At 41.6% G+C, this 27,254-nt stretch overlaps 1 protein-coding gene across 2 annotated transcripts; it reads left to right on the top strand.

Annotated features, from left to right (window-relative positions):
- Positions 1–326: 326 nt before the first annotated feature.
- Positions 327–6,173, top strand: LOC130387109 (uncharacterized). Of its 2 annotated transcripts, XM_056596090.1 has the most exons (6): positions 327–402; positions 773–1,069; positions 1,157–1,435; positions 2,193–2,309; positions 2,397–2,446; positions 2,632–6,173. In XM_056596090.1, exons 1-6 carry the CDS (start codon positions 336–338, stop codon positions 2,764–2,766), a joined length of 945 nt encoding a protein of 314 aa, XP_056452065.1. In that variant the 5' UTR covers positions 327–335; the 3' UTR covers positions 2,767–6,173. The 2 variants fall into 2 exon arrangements, with proteins under 2 accessions (XP_056452065.1, XP_056452067.1); XM_056596092.1 differs by lacking the exon at positions 327–402 and having other exon boundaries at positions 942–1,069; positions 1,162–1,435.
- Positions 6,174–27,254: the final 21,081 nt, after the last annotated feature.

Here is a 27,254-nt window from a genome sequence, read left to right as displayed (position 1 = left end):
ATAGTTTATTTTTAAAATATGCTGTTTCATTCGTCCCGCATGTGTGTTTCAAACGTCAACTTACGTTCAAAGTTAAAAAAAACAGCTCGATCATCCAACATATGTATTAAATTACACTTGTAACTAAGAGAACACACATGTGAGTTGTTGATCACATGTTAAAATCATTTGTATACGAAACGTCATCTTTGAAAAAGACGTTTAACAGAAAAGTGTTTCAATCGACCCGGCTCTCCCCTACACAGAGAGGGTTGGTAAAGAGAAAGACACACACCCTTCGATGCTATGGTTTGGTTCAACGTCTAGTTTCCTCATTCGAGGAAAAGGATCCTAACATGCATCTCTGCTCTATATTTCTTCATGCTCTGTATTTTCTTAATTATTGGTTCGTAGCCCTACAAGGTAAAACATTTAACTCATTTTCTACCATTATTCGTGGTATTTTGTAGCCCATTGCTTTCATTGTTATAAGGGAATAGTTTTACAATTAACGTCATCCGATTTTACAACATCCGCATTAATGTTAATATTTTAATATTTTAATAATGTTAATATTTTTTCTGTATTTCCTGTTGCATTAATCACTTTGCTATGGTATGCTCAGTTTAAAACCTTTGCATTCAATTATTTTGTATCTCTATGTGAGAAAGGATGATTCATAGCTTGCATTATTCAATGTGACATTGTGTTAGTACATCATATATCTGGACAAATAAATGTATACACATTATTAAATGACTTATTTCTGACATATTTTCTTGTTTCTTAACAGGGTCAGAACTTAATTTGTCTACTGTTTTTTTGCTCAAGGGAAATGATTTATTCATGGAACTACAAAAGCAGAAACCCGCCGGTCAGTTAATATGGCAATTAAAAAAAATAAGAATAATAAGACATAATCCCAAAGGGGATACAGAAAACTTCTATGGCACAAAGGCAGAGTTTTCCAAAAATAATTATTCATTGCAAATAAAAAATGTAGGATTGAATGACAGTGGACTTTACGAAGCATTAGATAATAGTGGTCGCAAAGATGAAGTTATTGCTGAATACCACGTCACAGTTCAAGGTATGTTCACTGAAACAGAGAACAGACATTCGATACAAGCTGTTTCTTTGTATGTATTTTAATGCTACATAAATCTCCTTGTTCCAGAGCAGGTATCACCAGTGGTCCTGAATGTGTCGTCTGTGTCTCCCAGTCCTGAATCCTGTAATGTGACCGTGACCTGTAGCACTCAGAGCTCCTCCTTAAACTCCACCTTCACGTGCACCAATCAAACCTGCTCTGAGGATGGAGGAGACCCAGCAGAGGTCGTGACCTCCGATGCCCGGCTCAACCTATACCTGTCAAATGGTTCGATCGCCATCTGTAACCATAGCAACAAAGTGAGCTGGTCAAAGGCCACGATGGAGATTAAACCTCTGTGTTCTGGTAAGATAAGGGAAAATATTTATTGGAAATACAAATTATAAATGTAATTACATTCATCCCAGTCTATGATTGGACAAGCATGAGTAGATATTAAGAATTCTAAAACACCAGTGATTGGTTGTATGGCATTAAATCTTATTGTAGGTAAGATTGAAGTGCTGAAAATAATATATATATATATATATATATATATATATATATATATATATATATATATATATAGAGAGAGAGAGAGAGAGAGAGAGAGAGAGAGAGAGAGAGAGAGAGGGAGAGAGAGAGAGAGAGAGAGAGAGAGAGAGAGAGAGAGAGAGAGAGAGAGAGAGAGAGAGAGAGAGAGAGGGAGAGAGAGAGAGGGAGAGAGAATAAATAAGCACAATTAAAAAAAAAAAAAAAAAAAAACACATCCCCTCCCTCTCTGATCCCTCCTCAAGTGTCTCCACAAATTGACAAGCATTGCATTCCACTCACCCGTGATTGACCTGCAAGATAAACTCCATGAACCAATCAGCGAAGGCTTACACAGAGGCATGGGCGGCGCCGCCCTCAACCTAAAACCTCCCGCTCACTAATGGCTGACGGATGCTCTGCCATTTCTAACCAACTGCACAGAAAAATTGCAGACAGTCCCTCATATATATGTAAACAATTTGAAAGCATTCATTCACTCAAGATAGACAAAGAATTAGTTGAGTGGATGATATGTTTGATGATATACAACGGTAGAGTTATTCTTTTTTCTGTTTTTGTTTGTTGACAGTTATGAATGCCACCAGCAGCCCAAGAGTTCAATTAATTATCATTTCAAGCTGTCTAGTGGGCTTCATCATGGCAATGTGCATTCTGGGAATTTGTTATTACAAATGGAGGAAAAATAGTAAGTTACTATTTTCTCACCAGTTTGCATTAAGTACAATGTCACATATATATATATAAATAATTTTTGGAACCTTTTATTCTTAAGACCACCCTACCGATAACCGGGAAACCCATTCTCCTGGTAGCGATGACCAGGTAAGCTGATATCCTACACGTCATACTTACATGTTCTATTACCTATAATAATTAAAACCAAATACTTCTAACATATGTAAGACAACCATTCATTTGTAACGTGTTAATAAAATGGTGAATGGTACTTCTTGTTTATAAGATAACTGAATAATGCAACAAATGTATGTATTAAATGTTCTTTACAGAGTCCAAACTGTGACCAGTCTACCACCGTCTACAGTTTTTTAGAACCCCCTTCTTTCCCTTTAGAACCAATTCCCTGTCAAACAGCCTCACCCGAGGGTATTTATGCCCAAATTGAAAATCACGGAAGTGTTTAGAAGGTTGCTGGTTCAATCAGTGGCGTAGCACCAAATTCTGGGCCCTATATACAAGAAGTCCTGAAGCTTTCTGAGCAGCAACTGAGCCTAGTCGACGCTGATTGGATACGGTTGAGGCGGGATATGACGTGAGAACGATGTATGATTAAAGGCGCCTTCACAGTCCTGGTGATAACGAGACGCCTCGTAAGTGACGACGCTAACGCTTACTTACGCTTGGTCCCGATAGCGACCTTTCATCTAATAGTTCTTCACAGCAGGTTTTTTGTACCTGATAAAAACCTGTCAGAACTAAATAGAACTAAGTAGGATCAGTTTAAATTGTGAATGCCTTTATTTCCTTGTAGCTTACCACCTACTATCCTTTTGCTTTCATTTATGGGAAGGACATTGTGTATTGCCAGTGTATGGAAGGCTACAACTGAGCAAAGTCGATGCCAACATACGTTACAACGTCAATCAATAGTAAAGTATGCGATGCGATGGTTGATTATTTTATATTGTGTAAAACTTTCATGTTCAGCAATGTTAATGTGCGTCACCAGTAAACCATATGTCACCAACTGGGCAACTCTGTTATCAGAATCTGGCCCCAGTTGCCGAACGGAAGTAGAATCATAAGTGCGTCATGAGGTGTCGTTCACGAGAACTTTCCGACGCGGAAAAAATGTTTTTGCCATATTTCCAGCGATGTGAACATGCCAAATGCGGGATATGCGTCTTTTGAGTGTCGCGTCACTGACGTCCCGGTCAAAAATGACCCTAAATAATTTCGTACTTCACTTCTTCCTGAACACTTCTTCCGAAATAAGTGTTCAGGAAACGCCCCTCAGTAGTTCGTAGGGTATGACATAAACCCGGAAAAACAGATCGTTCGTGAGACTAGACTTCATAACAACAAGTATGGATGCCCACAGGGACCTCTTTGTGCTTCTTTGCTGAATTAGATGAATCAGTTATTAGAACTGCTTGCGATGGTTGAACATGAGCGAGAATTTACCAGATGATGTTTATAATTGTAAGCTATACTGTAAAGTAATGCAACTGTTAGAATAGGTGTTAAGTTCGCCTCTTAGTGCTTGCTGCAAGTTCACTTTAGTCTATCAATGTAATGGGCGTCCATTGTTGTGACGTGTTCTCGGAGGACTCGGGTAGCTCTACTTCCGCCCGAAACTTAGAGCGAAAACTCAGACCCAACGGAGTGCTCAAAGCACTTTCCTCCGAGCTTAAGGTCCAAACGTCCGAACCTCCGGAAAACTCAGACCGTTTTGAAGGCGGCAAAAGGTCCCTGTATGGGAACGGACGGCGAGGGGAACTTAGTGAGTGGGCGTAGCCAAACAGTGAGCCGCTTTCCAAGAAGTCCCTCAGTCGGATCGTGCCTTATGTGTCATGTGTCCTTTGGAAGGAGGATTCCGGTTCCTTCTTGTGATGTTATTTGTACTGTATTTTGTTTGTATTGTTGTTACTCTAAACTTTGCCTTTTGATACTTCTTTGTTTTGAGCATGGTTTGAGAATGGTTATCTATGGAGTTAGTATCCTATTGGGCGTATCCCTCCTCCATATGGTGCTTGGTACCCCTCTTCAACCTGTCTTCGGGCTAACTGCCCTTCTTTGCTGTAACTAAAAGCCTACTAGCTGTAGGCTTTCTGACTATTTTTGGTCTGTTGACATCAAATTTTGGATGATCGTGGGGATTCTAGTCGAGTTTACGTGTCATGCAACGTTGGGGCAGGGCAGCTCAGCGACCGCGTTCCTCTGTATGTTTAGCGCATAACCCTGCTGCGACCTGTGATTAACCTCAAAAAATAAAAATTGAGGTTAAAATTGTAATTTTTTGGTGTTTCTGCTTTTTTTTTATCTTAGCTCTGTTCTCATGCACCTTGCATTACCACTTCCTCTTTCATGAAGTTTCATGTTAGGATTTGTGTGGATCTGAAACGCAAACGATGACGTCATTAGCCCCCCCACCAGGTGGGGACGTCAGAGTTGCGTTGAATTTTTTATTTATTATTTTATTTGTATTATTTTTGTAGCTTTAAATAAAGCTCATTGATAAATTGAATTACTAACTGTACATTAAAAAGTATTTCTGCTCAATTTAAAAGGTTGAATCTCCTTGTGACTGAATGTTTGTATACAGCGCGCAGGCTGTATGCGCGCGGGCTTGATGCGCTCCACTTTTTTCTGTGGAGAACCACCAGCGCCTTGAATATTTACCACAGTGTTTCTACAGCTCAAGTGGTTTTGCAATGACTCCGTCTTTACGGAGATATTCCTGAACCGCATAAAACGAAACCGGATCGTTTTCACCCGTTCGGCTCCATGTGGACCTTAGTGCTGTTCTTAAGGCTCGATTCCACTGGACGCGTTACGGCAACGTTACGGCAGCGGCACGTCTTGGCCGCGGTCACTGCAGCAGATAGGTTCCACTCTAATCAATGAGACCATTTCCACCGGGCGCGGCTGCGGAACGTCTCAGCAACGTCCCAGGAGCGGCTCGCCGTGCCGCAGCGCTATCATTCTGTAGCATTTCTATTTTTGCCGCAAGCCGTTGCTGAACCGCGTCAATTTCAACAGAGCAGATCGATCTTGGCCACCGTACTTGGTCACCTAAATAGCTTGAACCCCAAAAGGAATTAATGTGACCCCTTTAACCAATGCTGGGCCATGTCCACTGCAGTGTGCTGCTACATTTGTCATGAAAGTCGGGATGTCCACATAGGAATAAGTGGAACAGCATTTTGCATACACATTTCAATAAAGAGAGTACTAAGGCCAGAGGTCAGAGTATCTATTTTTATAATATGCGCTAGCATTTTTTAGCTATCACATGTTAGCTGTCGCTGAGCTATCAACACGTGATAGCTCACATATTTTCCATGACGATAGATCTATGGTTTACATTCATTGCGGAACTTCGTTGTTATTCGAAAAGATCTAAATTTCGCCAGTCACTCTTCCAAGTATCAGCCTAATGCACGGTAGGACGGAACTCAGCTCAAATTCGAACACTATGACTTTAAAGAATATGCATTTTGGGGTTCAGAGTTCTAGCAAGGAGGCAAAACGTGTTATTCCAATGATAAAAACAGTAACTGTTGTTAAGGTTTACAGAAGCTAAACTTCTCTAAAATTATTTAAATATAGGCTACAGACTTCCTCTGTGACTTTGAAAATAAAGATCTGTGTTCCAGTTTCCCCAAAGTAGTTTTTCAGTTTTGTTTAAAACCTTAAAGTATGTATTATAGGATCTTAAACATAGAAATCGATGCTATTTTGTCACTTTTCCAGATGTCCAAATGCCTCAGAGGAGTCACTCACTGCGACGACACCTTCCATAGTTGGACGTTGTCAAACGGATGATATCACAGTGTTGCCTTTTGAAGTTGGACTGTCCAAATGTAGAAGTAGCATAACCTTTGACTAAACAAAGTAATCTCACTGCAGTAAGCAAATTATCTTCCAACGTTTTACCAAAAATTATCCTATCTAGATTTTCTTATTTTTAATTGGACTGTTCTTTGCTTATCTTGCGCTGGAAAGGTCTTTCCTCCGTGATGATGACCTTTGTCCCCAGGGCCTTCTTCTCCCCCCCCCCCCCCCCCCCCCCCCCCCTCCTGAGCGCCACGGTGGAGCCGACCTTGGCCACCTGCCAGGTGCACACCTCCTACCCGTGAGATCCCGTGGGGCTACGAGTGTTTCTAAATTTTGAATCACTGCCTCTAGCATTTACAAAATACATGAATTTGGCATAGATTCATCTTACAACAGCGGTATTTTGTGATTATTGTGGTTTATAGCAAAGCGATTTTCACAAAATCACCAAAATCCAGGGCTTTTGCTGGTCTTGACTCACACTTAAAACTCCTAGATTGCTGAGTCGAACATCCTCCATGGTCGATGTAAGGTAGATCTTGACCACTTTGAGTGTGGGAATGCTTCTCTCACAGGTAGCTGTACTCACAGGTATGGCAATGGTCCCTTTACATAACCTGAACAGCTCATGGGATACCTCTTTGAATGGTTTAATGATCTTCGTGAGTTCCGCAATATTGAAGGGCATCTGTTCACCAGATGTGGACATAAGAGCCAGACATAAATCTATAAAGTCTCTGCAAAAATGCAAAAAATAAATAAATATAAATAAATAAAATGCAAATATACAAGGGGGTGGCCGGGATTCAGTGTAGGGTGGCCCCGGCCTCCCCTGGAGACCCCCTAGCTCTGCCACCCCCCCAGCCGGGCTACCAGAGCGGCAGGGGGGGGGTCCGTACCGGAGGGGACCGACCCGGACAAGATCCGCCTGGAGCAGAGCTACCGGCAGGGGGCTCAGGATCAGGGGAGGGTCCGGGACAGCGGCCCCCTCAGCGTCAGTAACGTCTGACGGGTGGGGGGGGGGGTTAGGGTGCTGCTGCTGCTGGGCGTACCCCCGCACATACCTCCACAGCCAACACACACACACACACACACACACACACACACACACACACACACACACACACACACACACACACACACACACACACACACACACACACACACACACACACACACACACACACACACACACACAATCTGAGATCACAAAACATTTCACACATGAAAACGCATCAATGGATCTTAAAATAAGTACATTTATATATTGATCCAAACACAAGAGAGAGACCTTGGCTAGGTTGTATGGCGTTGGAGCGTGTAGAATGCATTCAAAATTATGTCTCGGATTTCTGTCAAGAACTATTGCAGCTAAAATGTGGTCAACACAGGAAGCACTGCAGAAAAACGTTTTCCTGTAACTGCAGGCACAGGCACTTGATGGATTGATGATTACACTAATGTATAGAACAAATTGAATCTAGCAGAAGTACAGCTTGGACACATAAGCTACTGTATTTCATATGAGTGTATATTTAAGTGTGGTGTCGGTATGACTTTCTTTTATGTATTTGTTTACTAGTGTCGTCACGGCTTTCAAACCATCAAGGGTAGCACTTTAAGTTCATCCACATTTGTGGAGTTAGTCATAGAGAGTTTATCATATTTTTTAATGATTCAAGATGGAACAGTAACTATAAAATGATGCTTGTATTATAACAGTTTTAAACACATTGATTTGTATGAATGCTTGCATTGTTTTAAGCAATAAAAAAACATGTTTTCTGAAAGACTGCTTCCTCTTGCCGGGCATAAACTATATAACCCACAACACACAAAACACTTTTAGATTCACTGTACCCGACATTGATAAACATTGATCTTGGTGCCCTTGCTTTAAAAATAGACTAAATTAACTGAGCTGAGCTCCTAAGAATTTATATACAAAGTTAACAAAGTCCAAAAAGTGGACACATATTTGACATTTGACCAGAAATGTTAAATCGATCATGTTACGGTGTTATAATGTGCGCAGGAAATGTAATTTCAAGGACTGGATGAGAATAAAGGCAGCTCACTTACTCCTTCTTTTCAAGGAGCTAGAGTCAAGTTGCTCTTAAAATCATTAAATTCTGGTTGAATAGGCCTATAAGCATTAAATAGTGGACAGTTAATAAAAAGGACAGTGAATCCTAAACGATTTGTCAAAAGCCAAATGGATATTCATCAAATGTCCCCTTTGTTTTCATAACAGCATTAACAAGATAGATAAGCTTATTATATTGGCCCATGCTATAACTAATATATTTTGTATCGAGTATGTATGTGGCGCCCCCTAGCGACACAACTAAGCCAGTACTCGACTGTTGTGAGTTTTCCGTAACAGAATACCTTGGAGTGGTCTGTTGGTGTATTGTTATCAGTAGCGTGCGGCGACCCTAAATTTCAGTGGGTCAGAAACTAATGGCGTGTGACCACACCCAAAATGAATATGTTTTTTTTTAATATGTAAATATATAATATTGTATTTTATATATATATATATAATAGGCAAGGTCAGCTGAATATGATACCTGCTCTCGTTCATGTCGAGTCCTGCCTTCGGAGACCTATTTTACTGGGAAGAAGACGATGCCAATGTTCTGCTAATTATTAGGCCTATGAACTAAATACTTTTGTTCTGTATTTTAAGCACATAAGCTGCCCCCACATAGCCACTAGGAAGCAGGATCGAACACACAAGCTGCATTACCCTCACATAGCCACTAAGAAGCAGGATCGAACACATAAGCTGCAATAACTACTCAGGCCACAGATGGCAGCACCTTTAGACAGGTGAGGAGGAGACATTAGGTCACACCGGCCACGCCCACTAGATAGAACCCAGGACGGAGTTCAGATTTAGGCCAGAATCAATAGGAGCGCGGCCGAGAGCCATGGGCCTTTGCCCGTGGCTCAAAGTAGTGCCCGATATTGTTCCAACACGCGTTAGATACAATTCCCTCCCTTTTGCTTCATAGGTACCACACCGAAATAAGCCTACTTTAACAAATAAAGTGAGATAAAAGCGACCAAGGATTGGACTACTTTCTTCAAGAAAAAAACGCAACACTTTGATAATTTAAAGCAGACAAAAAGGTGTTTACCAAAATGTAACTGAAAAAATTACATCGCAGGGGTGGTGCTCCGACTTCCCCCAACTCTGACTTCACCTAGGTGTGTGTACACTAATAACTGCACCACTGCAACCACCTAATGTCACTTCCCCAAGGAGGGCGCGGGAATGTCTCACGTCACTCAGAGCCCTGATCCAGCTTGGTTAACAACTCTGGGGACTGCTGCTATGCATAAACCTAAGAGAAGTTCTAAGACAGTGGCCATAACCAATGACGTCGTCCCATGCTGGCTCCCGTGGTCAATGCTCACATCCGCATGAGCTACTAACTCAAGTAAAATATATAAATCAGCAGCTAACCAATGCATGTTTGCTGCCTACAGCCATGTAATGGAATGCAAAACCTGTCTTGTAGAGCCTGCACTCTGCTAATGACGCCAGCTCCCGGGATGCTAGTCCCGACCAGCACAAGAAGACAGAATACAATAAGCCAATGTTTTCCGAAAAATGTGAAATGTGTTCTGTGTGCCAACTAGGGATATATATCTATAACATAAAGGGTTGGGAATTTAGTTATTTTGATGAGCAAAGTTAAAATAAAACGTATACAGTAGTTTATAAACAGACTGAAGAGCAAATGACTCAATGAAAGTGAGAAATCATTAATCTGACCTTCCTTTCAGGAACTGCCAAAGATCCATTGGAAGTAGAGCAGTACATCAAAATGCATCACATAACTTTTTCAGTTGACAACACTGCGTCATACTGAAAGGACTCAAGGGAGTTGTAGTGGTTTAAAATCCTAAATCTACGTCCATTAACCGTAACCAGAGGCTAATGTTGTGAAAATGTTGTTTTTCCACGTTTCCACGTTTCAGAGGAGCAAAACTGTGGCAGTTTCCAACACAACAATGTCTTCCCATAATGACAAATCCTTTTCTGATTAATTAATAAAAAATTGCCAAATAAACGTTTTCACCAACACAATAACTAACATGCTAATGCTCCAATGCTTACAAAATGAAGGCGGTCATTTCAATGGGATGTAGTTGCATAAAGATTTGGCTGATATATGAATGCTTATTGATTTTCATTTCATTTCCTGTGGTAATCTGCATTTTCCTGTCAATAAAGACATGTTGGCTGGTAGTCTCATCTCTACTGGTCAATCTATGTCTGTTGGAAGTGTGTGACGCAGATTACTAAATCAACAACTACAGTGTCAAAGTTTTATCACCAATACTGGTAATAAAATACTGGTAATAAAACCCTACCACACACATAACAATTTCAGCCGCACTGTAAAACCCAACAGTAATCAATGTCCCTTTGGTTTAGAAATAAGATGAGCTGAGCTGAGCTCCTCAGAATTTATATCCAAAGTTGAGGATCATCACAAAATAAAGTCAAAAGAATCCTCCCAGCTTTGACAACTTTGACTAAAGACATAAAATCGATCAAGGGTACTGTAATTATGCAAGCAGGAACTGTACTATTATGGCCTTGATGAGGGTAAAATAATATTGATGACATTTAAAGAGCCAGAGAATGTGTGCGTGGGGCTAGGCTTAGCACCTCATCTTTTGGATGTTTTGTTTAAACAGTTACGGTTCCCTTCCAATGTTTCCTTATGCGTCTGCAGCAGCACACACACACACACACACACACACACACACGCACACACGCACGCACACGCACACACACACACACACACACACACACACACACACACACACACACACACACAAACATGCGTGCGAATGGAGCGTAGGGTGTTTTCGGCTACAAAATAATCAAGGCTAGCTCAATGTGAAGGTCAACAAAACACAAGGAAGACTGAAACATTACCACGGAAAAATACATAAAAACACCTACAAATAATGTAAGTAACAAAGTAAGGCTTTATGAATACCATTTAAGAATTCTACAAAAAGAAATATGATTAAAAAAGTTTTAAATTAAATTAAAACATGCTGCAGAAAAATCATCTTCAAATATAAATGCATAAAACTGTAGAACAATTTGAATATTTTTAAGTTTAGAAACTGATTGGAAAGCATGAAGCTAAAATAGGGGTAAAATATTGTTTCTCCAGTATTTCAGGAGAACGCAATGCACCGCACGACACAAAAATAAAAACAACCGGCATGGAAACACTGAAAGCAACCGTGATCGGAAAACAGCACGACTATCAGATGAGTCAGGCTGCACTTTTTGATCATAAAGGCCATTGTGCTTATGGTGAGCTATGACAAGATCGTAGTCCTGACTTCTAAACCTGATTTGATCCTAGTCCTGAATCTGACTTGATCCTAGCCCTGAATCTGACTTGATCCTAGTCCGGAACCTTCCTTCATTGACCCCCATAATCCCAGTGTAATATGTTTATGTATGTCTATATATATATAGATAAATTCAGTTATTATATCAGAATATGAGAGATGTGAAAGGTGTAAAAGAAAGGGCAAAACCAGTTCAGCTCATTAGTTAGATAATGGCCTATTGGCATACCCTGTGGTTGCATTCAAGCAATGTAATTAAATTATCCGTTCCTGAACATTGCTGCCAATGTTCCTTATCAATAGACAGAATCCATAGACTCATTCTGAAGTTGACTAAAGTGTAAATGGCAAACAACCTTTAATAAATAAATAAATGATGCACATCATAGTGGGTCCCCTGAATGGTGAAGATGGTTTGCAAAACAAATGGAGCGCAGAGAGAAAGTGATTCTTTCATAAATTGCTTGTTTTGAAACTCCTGTAAAAAACCTGTAAAAAAAATCGTTTCCATTATGGCAGTTTCCGTTATGATCATAATTCCATAATAAACTCTTTAATTTGCAGTACTTCTTAATATAGGCCTATATATATATATATAATATATATATATATATATATATATATGTATCTATAAAATTAATGTTTGTTTGCAATGGTATTGCACTACTCATTTTATATGCCATCGGAGCTGGGAGGGGTGTGTCCGCGATGTGGAGAGTGACAAAGTTCAGCGGTGTCGAGACAGAGGCAGAATAACAAATAGACAGAAATAAATTCAGAAGAGACGGATCGCACTGATTCCACCGGGCACCGGGTGTCAACTGAGCCGTTGGGTATACCTGTGCGTGTGAGTGAGTGAGTGTGTGTGTGAGTATGTGTGTGTGTATGTGCGTTTGAGAGTATGTATGTGTGTGTGTGTGTGTGTGCGTGAGTGCGCGTGTGCATGTGAGTGTGTGTTTGTCGAGTTCCTCCTAATTAGGAATAGCTGTTAAAGAACGCGAGCAATAAGCCCGATCCTAATTGGAGGCTGTCGCAGCGTGCGTGTTACTGAGGGAGGGACAAAGTGAGAGGAGAGTAATTAAAATAAACTAAATGCTTGAGTTTCAATCTTCTCTGCTGATATGCTGTCTTGTTTTAATTGGGAGGGAAGAGCACCCTCACGGTGCAATGTCATAGGCTATAGTGTCTGTCAGAAAATACATCCAAAACATGAAATAACTTCTGTTTTAATTGACACAATAAATGTTTACACGCCTATATACTAATACGCATGCTTGATCTCGATGTTGAGTGTTTAGGTACGTCGTCTTATACAGGCCTACATCAAGCTGTTGACTCCCTTGGGGGGAAACATACAGACAAAAAGTGAATCTATCTAAATAAAGCTGGCTTTGAGACTCGCGTTCAATCCGACAAAACACATTATCCTCACTCTCTCTGCGTGCACTCTTTTTAATCGCCTTGTGTCTAGCAATGAGGCCTGTCTGGAGATACGGCGAGATGAAACAATGAAATGAAATATAGCGACACAAATTTGACAATCATTGAAAGATTACACAGGTAGAAGAAGGGGCCCCATAGTGCTGTGAAGTTGTCAGAGAAAGCAGTGAGAAGGCTCTCGACGGATGTATTACAGAGACCGCCACACACACACTGTGGCTGTTATAAAAGGGTAAACGATAAGCAGGGACCCGATTAGGGACCGAAGCTGACGTGACACCAGTTTTCAACACTCCTAAGTGAGGAAGGCACTCGGCTCTCGGCTTTAGTCACGGGTGAAGTCACATCACAACATTATTAAAATATGATACTTTGCCTAAAAGGAGGCACGAGGATAAGTGGTTATGTTGATCCACTCACAACACCAAATGTTTATGAGCTTCTAAGGGTCAGCAATATACCTTTAGGGCGACCATGACCAATAACCTGAATGAATTTGTAATGTTTTCACAGTCGCTACCCTTTCTTGTGAATCGAGATAATTGGTTGCAATTGAAGTAGGTTTGCTTGTAGTGATGTGCAGTAGCAACCCAATTAGTTGAGAACGCTGAGAAGCTGGTTTAAGAATAGAGAAAAAACTTAATTCACACCGCATGAGAGACAAAAACATGTTTATGTCGAATATCTAAATACCCACACCAGAACGATGTGTGTTGTTTTATGAGGTATGGTTAGATAAGATTGTCTCTCTAGAGGGCAATAGGAGATGTGTCATAGCAGTATTGAAAAATGGATAACACAAAACGAACCAACTCTTTTTCATTCATATTCTGCCTTTGTATCTGCCAATTAGACATTTCTAAGGTGTTGTTTCATAATTAATGTTTTGCTTTCATTGCTCTCAACTGGTAACCCACTATTGAAAAACTAAAAACTGGATTTCTGAAATGTGAACATATGAAATTAGCAAATCATTTTTTTTAAATCACTGTGATACAATTAAGCTTACTCAACGTGACCTGGCTCGCACTTAATAACGACACACACACACATGCGCGTGCTCCCACACAAACACAGATCAAGACCAAGAATTTCTTGGATCCACTAGAGGGCACAGAATCCACACAGAAATCAGAGCAGGAGCCTGCTGCATCCAGTACTCTGGAAAACAAGACCAAAGATCAGCCATAGTACATTATGGATGACCTATATCTAGGTACTCTCATCCTGAATACCAGGTCCCCGGAGGCAGGTATAACATCAGTATATATACCATGCTGTCCTCTAAACTCCTGCGTCCTCCCAAATCCCATCCTAACAAAGGCTGAATGCGACACCTGTTCTCGCTCACGTTGAGTCCTGCCTTCGGAGACCGATTTTACTGGGAAGAAGACGATGCCAATGGCCTGCTCCTTATAGGCTTACGAACTAAACACTTTGATAATTGAAAGGAGAAAAAAAGGTGTTTACCAAAATCTTGTCTACCAGGGCAGAACAAGACACTACCCGTGAACCGCAATAAGTGTAATTAAAGATAATTTCACGCCTCCAGAAGCAGATACGGAGCCATTAATCAAGACAGGCTGAGATGCCGATGGCAGATGTGGAGCTCATGTCCTTTTCTGTATCATTTAGTGTCTTGAGAAGACTTTGTTGAATTGCATTTTAAATATTTTAACAAACTATTCAGGAGTCCTCTCTTATGGTGTCTGGACAGGGCAAAACATTGGATCAGGGCAAAGATACACTCAAGACAGGAATCTGGAAATCATCATACACCTCGACCAAATAAGAAGATACATTTTGTTGATAGAGACAAGCAGTTTGGGTCTTACATGAAATGGGTCCTGTTGCAAAGCTCTCTGCAGTCACACACGGAATGCAAACTCTCTCTCGCTACCATCGCGAATGCTACATCAGTGACTAGCAGAGTTTGGCCTGCTTCAAACATCCCCACCTCCCCACATGGTGACTGACAGCTTTGGAAACCAAACTTCTTCACAAAACAAACTGTTCCGTAGCAATTATAACTTCAGTCACTGCTTTGGCCCATATTTAATGAATCCAAACCCAATCAATCATAACATGAAACAAGTCACAAAATGAAACACGTGCGACACATCTGTCAAAATATACACGCTTTTAGGACCTCTGACTCTGGCGTGCCCTTATGGCCTCGGATGGCTCCTATAAATCTGCACAAATTAACAATCCCACCTTTATAAGCATGTGATTTCATGAAAGCATTTTTTTTCAGAATGGCAACTGTTGAAAAGGAATAATCCTTTTAGAAGTGCAAGGGGCAGAAGCAGTGTAATCTCATGAACCCCAGGGCTGTTGGTGTGGACCTTGTTTAAAATGCGAGGCAGTGAGTGGAGCAGACAGCACCAGAGGATCTATCAAAGATGAGTGAAAGCTCCTCACATGTCGGTCCAAGTCCATGCGCCATCAATCATCCTGGGGGCTGGGAAAAAATGTCAACTGTCGAAGGCAGGGACCCGAACAAAACAGGTCAACCGCTATGAGTGATATGATGCGATAAAACGACTCGCACCTCATCTCTTATATGGACAGCCACTGCATTTTCACCGGGTGGCAGTAGAGTCATTTAAAACTTTAATTCAACGTAAACGCACCTGAGTGAGTTTTGCGATGCTAGACTTAACCCACTTAAGCTAATCATAATTGTCCTCGCAAGTCTGTTGTTTTTCTGCTCCGCCGAAATAAATCAGCAACGTTTACGTTTTCTGTGCTGGTTGTCAATCACTGTATTCTCGGATGATTATAGGTTTACAAAACGTTTCGAGCAAAGCAGTACAAAAGAAAGACGTAACAGAAAAAGCCGTAGGGCCTACTTCAAGCAAAGTTCGATGCACTGTCTGTATGCCTACAGGAGCCTATAGCATACTCATTGTTAAAGGTACAATTATGTAACATTGACACTAGGCGTTTAAAATGGGTACTGCAGTCCAAATTAACAATATGGGAGAGAGTTGTCTCCGGCCACTCCTTCCTCCTCCGACTCGAAAACTCGGGTGGCATCCATCTTTATGGGCTCTGAGCTTTCTCCAACTTTCAAATACAACTCGGAGATTAGCAGGGATCCGGTCTAGGAGCTCTTTCGGATGAGGACAAGGCTTTTTAGGTCGGGTGGAAGTTAGTCAAATCTCAGTTGATCCAGCTTGTTCGTTTGCTGTCATGGATGCAGCACGCTGTTTCTGTGTGCCAATTTGTTTAATATCTGACAACCCGGGGTACTCAGAGAATAAGCTGAAACCAAAACAAACGTTACAACCAAGAATGGAGGAACGTAAAAGGAGAACATAGTGGCTGTCGCATTGTTGTCTGAGATGCCATAATGTTTTTTCTTTCTAATGACTTTTGTGTACCTTTGTACGGTGTCTTTGAGTGCCAAGAAAGGCGCCTTCAAATACAATTATTATTATAATATAGACATAAATATATACAGTATACAGTGGCGGCGCCAGAAATAATTTGTTGCAGTTGCTTAACAGTTGCTGTATGAATTCAAGAGGTTGCTGGTCAAAAAAAAAAAACCTTGATCAAAACACCTGAATTTGGCAGAGACACGGCCGGGAAGACATTTTCGGCACGGGTTGGGGTGGTTGCGGTCCCGTACGAGGCAAGTTTACAGTACAGTAACAACACAGACTAATCGCACCACTGTGATTGAGTGTGATCGTATCATTTGACAGTTCAACGTGCGCTATCTTTCTCCCTCTCCCTCACACACGCACAGACATAAAGACGTAAAGACATAGAACAATATAGAGGAAGATCTTTAAGAAGGCCAACATGAAAATAGCCCAGCGGCATGTACACATTCACTGCTAGAACATAGTTCAATCAACAGCCCGTCAGCAGTCCCCCAACTACAAGGTTAGCTGTCCTGTCAATAGTGGTGAATTGCACATCTCAGACCCACCGTCGCCACGGTACATTCCAAAGCATTCACATTAGTTGCGCGATACGTCTCAAATGTAGGCCTATGTGGAACATTAATACAATAGTTGCTATTATTGTTGATACTATTATACTTCATAATACTTCTATTAAGGGCGGATCATACCAGGCTACGATAAACCCATCCTTTGGCATGAGCCAAACCTATAATCTAGTTCTACTTCAAAACAAATCACATGGGCCCCAAGTCAATATGCTGCGACGGGCAAACTTAATAACCAAACGGCCTACCTTAAATCGATGTCTTGATCACAGGACTTCTTGCAATATTCCACTTTATCCATACGGTTTAACACACCAACATTGCTAGCAACCATGTGATAACATTGTATTGCTAATTCAGAACTGTGTAGGCTACAATATTTTCTTCCGTTTCTTGACCTCAGCATAACCCCCCTCCGAACAACTACCAAGTCCAACACAAGTCTGGCTATTAACGAGCCCATCCTCAGCCTCGCCATCGCGAGTCGTGTTTGAACTTGATTTCTTTCGAAATAGTAAAAACTTGTCCATATTTTTTAAGCGCCAACGAGCCGGCAACGAACATCTCTGACTGATAATCTCGCCGCGAGATGTCCGCATATTTGAAATGTTATTTATTTTTCGTAAGACTATGCTATTAATGAAATTATTGTTTCATGTACATTAAATAATAATTAATTAATATTGTACATATTGCTTGGGATAGTTTGTGTTAATTGTGCGTATGTTTTTTTTTAATCTGTTCATGTCACTTACAGAGTGTGCGCATGCCCAACGCTCGGGAACTGGATTTGAACGACAGTCACGGCCCTGAAATTTTGACGCTACTCACTTATGCACTTAATCTGGTGATTCATATGACAGGATTGGTCGGTATGGTGACGGGTACCGCATTCGGCCATAGGTTTAGTTGAACTTATTTAATACCATTTTACGGAAAATGGCATTATTTCAAATATGTTGTTTGAGTTTGTCAAGAAATCAGGGGTTGCTCTGGGGTTTCTGAGCAATTGCTTGGGGTTGCTATAGCAACGGCAAGCAACCGCTTGGCGCCGCCCCTGACAGTATATATGTTTCCTTAATCACTGATGACATATCATGATAACATAGAGCTCCTTTATTCGTAGTTATTTGGGAACTTGTGCATAAAATCTATGGATGTTGCCAATAGACACATTTATGGACTTTAAACCACTTTTTAGACAGAGCCGACTAAAATAGAGGATATATTAGTTTTCCTTTATTCTCCATATAAAGATGATTTAATTCAATAATTGTTTCAGCTCCATAACAAGTGAATGTAATTATCAATAACCTAATTTGCCTAATGTGCAAGTAATGTATTGACTTTGTATTTAAAGGTGCCAAAATAGTTTGGCATCCCAATATTTCATAAGATTGACCAGCTAATTTAAAAGAGTTAATTTAACAAATCCTCTCAGAGGCATCAATAGGCGTCAACAAGAAGTTATGTACACAGGAAATTGCATGTAAGCAACCCTGAGCCAATAGCAACACTTCCTTACTTCCTGGCACAGAAGCAGGTAGGTTTTTGAAGCTGCCTAGTTTATTGTAATAATGTTATTCCCCCCAATTTATAATTCATTCAATGTCAATTGACCAAAACTACGTGACAAAAATAAGGTACAATTGTAGACTTTCAAAGGGGTTTCGGTACACCAGGAGTGCTTTACATAAGTTTAACAGGGACACTACCCCAAGCACTAGAAGTTCATCTGTGCCAAGACTTTGGATCGGCAGTCCTACACATACTGCTGTTTTTTAAATTGAGGTCATTGAGAAGCTCAGACGTACCAATAAACTGAACAAAGCTCTGTATTATTCCAGAGTGAAGAAATTGAATGGCATATAAAACAAATGAACCGGAACCTCCTCTCCCGTTCACACAATTAATTATTTCTTTCTGCATATGTGTAAAAAGGTTTATCTAAATTGCTTTAGCCGCCCCCTTTTCAGCCGACGCTATAAATCTGGAGGTGTGTGTGTGTGTGTGTGTGTGTGTGTGTGTGTGTGTGTGTGTGTGTGTGTGTGTGTGTGTGTGTGTGTGTGTGTGTGTGTGTGTGTGTGTGTGTGTGTGTTTGACGCGACTTGCCCACTGCAGCATGTCCCATGTCCCTCGATGTTCAGTTTGCTAGCTGTCAGCAGGGCAGCAGTGCAGAAAGAAGAGCAACGGCCTGGTGGAGACTTTGACCTCTCGCCATACTGCTAAAATAAGGGCCAATCCCTCCATTAATGTCCCCTACTCTGGCCCAATCCCATTTCTACCCCTTACCCCTTCGCCTTACGCCTTTGAAGGGGTAAGGGGAAGGGGGGAGGGGTAAGGGTAAGGGGTAAGGGGTAGAAATGGGATTGGAGCTTTTCTACCCCTTACCCCTTCCACTTACCCCTCCCCCTTGTTTTGAAGGGGTAAGGGTAAGGGGAAGGGGTAAGGGGTAGGAATGGGATTGGGATTGGGATTACTAGTTAATAGTCCTGTCCTTTCTGCTGTAACATATTTTACAACCCGATACTGTCTCTGCCTCTCTCTCAAATACTATCAAGGATTTCATTTAGGGGCCACCATTGTTTTAATCCTTTGTTACCTTATAGCCTCATGGCTAGGAGGCTAGTAGGAAGAGAGTGGTCGGGCAGACAGAAGTGTTGCGATGATGGACGGAGCTTCCCCGGAGGCTTGACTCATCTCTGACCGGATTTGGCAAGAACCCCACTTAGCTATTTATTGTGAACGACTGCAGGCTTTGAGAGTTGGTTTCAACGGGAGCGATGCCAGCAAGAAACTAAACCGGGAACTGCCTACATCAAGAGGGTCTCACAGGGCTAGTGAACTCCTCGACTTGAGAGAATCCCCGTGGTAAGGCTGGGGCTATGGACCATCTTCCCTTAAAAAAGGTGCTGTAGGGATTACTTTTTAGGGATTACTCTCAACCATACTTTATCCTGGTCCAGCGATGTTTATAATATCGGAAGCAAAATGGGAAGGGCAGTCTCTGTTACAAGAAGAGTTTCTAAGGGTCTGCCACCAGATTTCATTAGACAAGTCTTAAATGCTCTAGCTCTGTCACAACTTGATTATTGTTTTGTTAGTTGGTCTGGTGCCTCAATGAAGGACTTGAAGAAATTACAAGTTGTTCAAAATAAAGTAGCACGTTGTGCATTAAATTGTTCCTACAGAACTAATGTAAAAGACATGCATGATAGTCTGAGATGGCTGACTGTTGGTCAAAGGCCAATTTATTGTCTGGTAAATTTCATCAGAAACATAAAAGAAACACAGACTCCAAATGTATTATATAAAAGGTTATTAAATCTCTGTCCTCAACATGAACATCAAACGAGACATGCTATAGGAAGGAAGGTTTAACCTTCCCATAGTGAAGTCATCGGTTATAATGAAAACTGTTTTGTACAGAGCTGTGGTAGGATGGAACTCACTGCCATGTTATATCAGATGCTTCACTACAAAAGAAGGATTTAAAATGAGGGTAAAACAGTATCTGCCAATATTTCATGAACTTGACTGATCTGTGTTTAACTATGATAGAATAACAGCAGTGGTGGTTGTGCTGTGTTTTTGGTACTATTAGTACATTTATGTGCACAAATGAACAGTCATTGTAATGGGAAATGTTTTTAACCCTTTTCTCCCTCTTGATTATGCAATTCATAATACTGTAAACTTGTAATCTCTGAAATTCTTCTGAATTTTTGTTAGTGAACTATTGTCTATGTACGTGTGTATCGGTAGTGTTGTTGTGTATGATGTTGTGTGTTTTTGGGTGTGAAGGACCCCAGGAAGAATAGCCATGCTGTTGAGGTTAATGCTGCTAATGGGGATCCATAATAAAGTAAAGTAAAGTAAAGGTAAGAATGAATTCATTGATTAAAATGATTGCCGTGTTTTTGTAGTGTGTTCACTAACAAGCAACGTATCTCTGTCAGATCCGCTGCAGGCAGCAGCCTCCCCCCCCCCCCCCCCCTCTGCTGCCCTTCCCCCCCCCCCCCCTTCAACCCACCGGACTGACCAACAAGACATCAATAACCGTCAGATACGTTGCTTGGGATTAAAGTGAAATGGGAAAAATGGATCCTGCTGAGTAGGTGAGAAGGCAGCTGTCGTCTGGCAATTGCAGCCCGGTTGCACATGAGAAAAAAGAGAGAAAAGTCTGAATTTGAGATAGTCTTTCACAATGTGCACAGCGAGGATAATGAACCAGTGGGTTTTGTACGATGCAAAAGTTGCGACAGTCTGTTGAAATAAGACTGCAAAAAGGCATGAAATTCAACCCTGCAAAGGGGCATGGACATATTAAATTTTTTGCCGTTATTTAATTTATTTTAATCCTAACATTAATATGTTTTTTTCCAAGGTGTTTTACTAAATAAGGAATGTGTAAAAAAGGTAGAATGACACCTAATAACCTATCCTACGTTATATGATTTAATGAGAAAATAGGCTGTCCTTGTTTAGTTTTTTGTTGTGTTTATTTGTCGCCTATGACTCCTACGCTTGGAGAGAAACTCGTTACGGAAAATGTCTGGCTATTATTGAGCTTCAGGCTTAAAGGTGTGCTATCTAGGTGTGGTTTCTGGTCGGGTTTGGAGCTTTTCTGGCCTGATGAATTCTCTACTGGTATCACATGGGTACTTTCCAGGCTGTCAATTACTCAACATGCATTCATGGCCGACAACCTGATCCTGCCATCCATGACCCTGCTCAAGCTCCCGATATATTCTGCGGGTTGAACTGCGTGTGTCTGGGACACCACGGCTGCCTATGGGAGCCATCTGATCCTTGGTCACCTGGTGTGAGAGTTATCTCTGCATTCCCTGCAAGAGGCCAAGTCCGTTTGGACTCAATCCCTTCAGATAATTGTCCACAGTTTGAGCTATTTTAAGGCTCTAGATTGCAGAAAAGGGCCGTTACAACATTGTAGTCATCACAAGTGTGACCGATGAAGGCAATATTTAACACAATATTGTTTGGTGAGTGTTTCCCACATAATATTTTGAGACAGATACAATATACTCTTGATTAAAAAACGTTTGTAGAATCCCCGTATTTCTCCTGTGTATACATGGATTGCAAATTGAATTTGCTGTTTTTCGGGTCTTTTGAGCAGTCAGTACAACACCATGATGTCAAAGCTAGCTAACACTCAATTGTGTACCGAGTGTTGATTTGACTTTTCTTCATGCTATGATCTACCTTCCACCATGAATCTGCAACCGACATGTCAACATGTATTTCCCTTGTCCCCGCTCTTGATTGATTTTCCTCCCTGAACATCACACACCGCCTGCTAACCCCAACCGTGTTGATCCCCTGTTGCTTCTTATCACTTTTACGTTTTCTCGGGATACTATATAGTGTTTACAATACGTCAAATCCTTGATCCCCTATTATGGAACCCCTGACAGGAGTTCATACCAGTTATCGAGTCATACAGACAAGAAACCTGCAGCATGGAGCTTTTCTACTGCCACTATTTACTCAATTGAAAAAATATCGGAACTGTAAATGTCTTGTTGACAAACATAAAGGTAGTGATTGATGACTAATGGGATATATGAGTCGTTCAGCCCCCTATCATAGACGTATTATGTTTTCTTCCACACATTCAGTGTCTATGTTTGAGTAATATGAACAAAGCTTTGACAGCAGTTGGAAGGCCACATTGTCGTTAGTGCTGGTGAGTCCAATGTTTTATGCATATCTTCTGAGGGCCACACAGCAAACAAATAAACACCTTGGTGTTCGAGACAATAGATACAATCTAGATCTTTATCACATTTCAAAACCAGTTGGACACCTAATTCAGTGAGGCGTGCCCTCTTCTCCTTCAACAGGGAAGAAAATGCTCCAATTAGTCCCAGTATGAGCAGTGAAAGGCATCATTTAGGCCTAACAAAAGCCCACGGTAGAACCCCCCTGACATAGAAATAGCGAGAAGTGAGATTTCTGTTCATATCTGCCTTAACGCCGGCTGTAATTGAAGCATTCAGGGTGGATGCCAATCTGTTTGTTGATAACAGCCGTGAATTGATTTGTATTTCTCCAGGCTGCTCGGGTTCATTTTTTGTTGCGGTTATGGAAAAAATACACCCACTTTGTATTTGTTAAGCAAGTGCAGAAATGCCAGAGAGAGAGACAAAGGCATGTTGATTGTGTTTTCACTGAAAATTGGGCATGTCTCAGCATTCTCAACATGCGCTCGATCAGCATTACCGACAGTCTCAAATTCCTGTCGAGTCTTTGGATTTTCTGAAATGTTGCGTTGAAACATGACGTGTTTTATTATTCTGAACATGAGCCATATAGAGTAGCGTTGAACAATAAGTCTCAGATTCCGATAATTTAATGTTTTTGTAAAATCACACACAAAAAGAGTGAATCCATTTTGTTAAACACTGGACACATAGTCCCTTGCATAATAACGTCATAAATATACATAATAAAATCATTCAATCCAAAGGCATCAAGACTACTCTGCCGGTGTCTCCTTTATCTCGCCTGGATAACAATTGTTATAATTTGGCATTCATAGAAGCCATCTCTCCACGTGGATATTAACATACACATTTGAAACTGTAAAGAGACTCCAATAATGAAATCGTCTTTCAGAGAGTTCCATTAAAAAAAAAAAAAAACATATTGAGCAACTATTATTATTGGAACAATTAGTTCCCCTCAGCCTGCTCCTAGCGGGCCTTTAAGCTCCGCAAATGTATGCTAATAGTCGTTCATGGCCAAACGGAGTCAAAGATAATTATAATATTTGTATTCACGGTGCTTCTGGTAGGATTTGATTACATTTCAGTCAGAGTGGAGCTGGGATCTGCTCCAGTGAACACTAGGGGCAGGGGGTTATGGGGGCCTTTAGCAAACCAAGGGCCCCAAAATGACAATTCTGTTTAAACAGAAAGATTACAGATAAACCTCGGGCAGTAGGCCCAGAGGCAAAGAATGTAGGCTCTGAGTCTAACACGCAATAAGCATTCTGCAAGCTGGTTGGAAATTACACTGACGACTGGGAAAAAACCACACAAAATGAATGGTTTCCAAAAGAAAATGGTGTTCCTGCTATATCGAACAATGGTGTATTGAGCAACATAATGTATCATGTATTAAAATTGACTGGTTCCAGGAAAACAAATAGCGCTACATTTGTTGGGTATTGTGTGGCAGAATGAGTGCCTGTAGAATAGGACCGTAATGACCCATACCTTTCGCTGGTAATGACAGGCCTCATTGATAAATAAATCTCTCTCTCTCTCTCTCTCTCTCTCTCTCTCTCTCTCTCTCTCTCTCTCTCTCTCTCTCTCTCTCTCTCTCTCTCTCTCTCTCTCTCTCTCTCTCTCTCTCTCTCTCTCTCTCTCTCTCTCCCTCTCTCTCTCTCTCTCTCTCTCTCTCTCTCTCTCTCTCTGATGACCAGACCTAATGTCTCACCATGTAAAAAGTTAGGTGCACTGTGAGCCAGTTAGACTTCACTACAACAATCAGGTGGCAGACTGCAGGAACTTGTACACACATTTCAGTAATTTCTTCTGGGCATGATCGCTCTACAGCATGAATCCGAACGTAATTACACTTAAAAACTGCAAAAAACACGGATTCTCAATCACAGTACATTAGGAGGTCGAATCTCCATCAGATCTCATTACGGCGCCGTTATACCAATGTTGAGACATCGTTTTCCTTCGTTGCAGAGGAGGCACCCAGAGCCTAACCAGGTGTTAAATGTGGGCTGGCGGTGCATAGAAATAGGTTTCTTGTTGTCAAGATGCCTTGTGTTACCGCACATCATTTTGAAATACTGTGCGTGTGGCGGGTTGCATTCCGCTCCGCTGCCTCCGAAGCTTTTTACGGCCGAGAGGAGGCCGTAACCAACCGACGAATGGCGTATCAGAGCAGAGCCAAAAACGCTGCTCGGAGTATCTGTCCGTGATGCGTGCGCGAGCACGGCAGCGTGGCACTTTACTGCCAGACGCAGCAGATTTCACTTCAAACAGACGATAAATACGAATGGCAGTGATAATGGATAACGTACCATTTGAAGCGCATACTCATATTCCCTGAGCGGGTGTGCTCAGTGGCCAACTGGTGGCTCCAGGGGGGCTGTTATGCAACTTCTGATGGATACTGTATGGGTTTCTACATTGGAGGAATAATGTTTGAAGTAACTAACTAAGCTAACTAAGCTAAAGTGAATTGTAAGGCCTTGGTTAAATGTCCCCATGTTGTGTTAATGAATCTATCTCACTGTGGCAGTAGTCTTTCCTGAGACATGGTATCCTGCTGTGTGTGTGTGTATGTACTATGTGAATGTGTATTTTTGTGTGTGTCCCTGCGTGTGTGTGTTTGTGTGTGCGTAAGCATCCAATCCTGTGCTTCATATCCTGCACACATATAATGGCTGCAGGACGTAGCAATGCCCCATGGAGGATATACGGTCTGACTCCTGCAGTTTATGCCACAGAGCATCCCCCAGACACATCATTCTTCCCACTGTTATGTGCCCATTAAATACTTCATAACACTTCGGTCACGTTGGAGTGGAGCAGAGTGATAACAGGCCCCTTATTCACGGCCACTCTGCAGCGGTAGAGGCAGTCGAATGGGTAGGTCGGCGTCCCTACATCTGCACATTTCTTCATCAACTCTGAAGGCGAGCACAAGGTGACCAAGCAGGCTTGGAGATCAGCTGTCAAAATGGATTTGATATTCAATCAAGCGCAACCCTTCCCAGAAGGGTCCGTCGTCTGCCTTCGGCGGGCTTTCAGTGGCGCCACTGCTCGGGTCGGTGCTGGCCTCGCGAGACCGTCCACACATTCAGGTTTGCCTTTCACAATGACAATTAGTCTGGCCTTGGCCGCTCCTGCTATTGATTTCCTTACATGGGCACGGCCTTGGGTTGTTCGGAAAACTCCAACCACAGCCAATCAGAAGGACGCTCTTGATCTCTCTCGCTTTTACCGAAGAATGTCCGAAGTGAGGCGAATGCGGCGTCTCCTCTAAGGAAATGCTTCCGTGCAAATCTTTGTTGAACCTTGAACATCGGTATTCTATGACATCGCCTGACCTCGCCAGACCAATTCCAAATGCGAATTAATCTCGGACCTGCCAGTTAATATAAAATGTCCGGGAAGCGTAATCAACGTAACAGACCAAAATGGGTCTGGAAGCAATTGGACAGACCTACAGCCAATCGGAGCCATGAAATGTAGGACACATAGACGGCATCCATCTTGGTTGTTTATAAAAACAACCAAGGGTGCTCTGTGTAGACATATCAAGCCCACCCCATGTCCGATAACAGTTGTGATTGGCCCGACACGGGCGAGGTCTTCTTCGAAATCGGTCTAAGGTTGCCAGTTGCATGCCATATCACATAAACACAAGCTTTCAAAATCTGTCTGGTTCCCAGGCTTCTTATTCCGTTTATCTGATCTGAAACAGTTTTGATTGCCCGCTCGATTTCTGCTCTTACCTTTGGTGCCCTCCATTTCCACCATGTCCGTCACCTGTGATTTGAGCCTCTTCAGAGTGGATCAATCAACAGGCTTGAGGCCCCCCTGATCTGCAGAGAAAACATGATCGGAACCCGCTCATCAGAGCAGGGTGTTCTCACAAGATGGCCCCCCGCTGCTCAAGATTAAACTTCAATGGTAATGGTCTGTATTAGAGGGTGTAAAAGAGTCTTCTGTCTTAAGCCTCTTGTATCTTAGTCATCACAGCTGATCGTCCGCAACAATCCAGAGCCGGAAAAACGAGAGGTGGGTACTTCCTGTGGAGCGTGGTTCCCTGATCATCATCATTGTCAGTGTTACCCAGAAGTAAATCAGACTTTTGTAAAGGCTGAGGGAGCTGTAGATTATTACAGAACCAACATTTTGTGTGCATGGTTAGCTAGGGGAGATAGATGAAGGCAATTACGTGGGAAGCTCTTGCATCATTTGTTAGTCATTTTATTTGCATTTATTTATATATTTTTATATTAATGGTGTTTTTAGAACAATTTACATTTTTGGATGACAACTTTAATTGCTTGTTTAATATGGCTTTCTTATTGGGATTGAGATTTCTGATGATGAAAGTCCACAGTGGTTATCCACCAAAGTTGTATGGAAGAACAATGGCAAACTGAAGCATATTTCTGAGCCTTTTATCGGGGACATACACAGCTAAATTCTTCTTCTTTACAGACGCTGCGATATTTGAGGCTGATGGATTAAAGAAAAAAAGGGTGCCTTTTCCATGATTTGCTGAAATCCGTCTCTGTCACATGGT

The sequence above is a fragment of the Gadus chalcogrammus genome, chromosome 8 (assembly GCF_026213295.1).
Source record: "Gadus chalcogrammus isolate NIFS_2021 chromosome 8, NIFS_Gcha_1.0, whole genome shotgun sequence".
Lineage (NCBI taxonomy): Eukaryota > Metazoa > Chordata > Actinopteri > Gadiformes > Gadidae > Gadus > Gadus chalcogrammus.
Note: the sequence above shows the minus strand (reverse complement) of the source record. Positions and strands in the feature narration are given on the sequence as shown.

Excerpts from the sequence above, each read along its gene's own strand:
- LOC130387109 (XM_056596090.1), top strand. The coding sequence starts at position 336 with ATGCATCTCTGCTCTATATTTCTTCATGCTCTGTATTTTCTTAATTAT. Across the intron at positions 1,070-1,156 it reads ATACCACGTCACAGTTCAAG|AGCAGGTATCACCAGTGGTC; the intron begins GTATGTTCACTG and ends TCCTTGTTCCAG. Across the intron at positions 2,310-2,396 it reads TTACAAATGGAGGAAAAATA|ACCACCCTACCGATAACCGG; the intron begins GTAAGTTACTAT and ends TTTATTCTTAAG.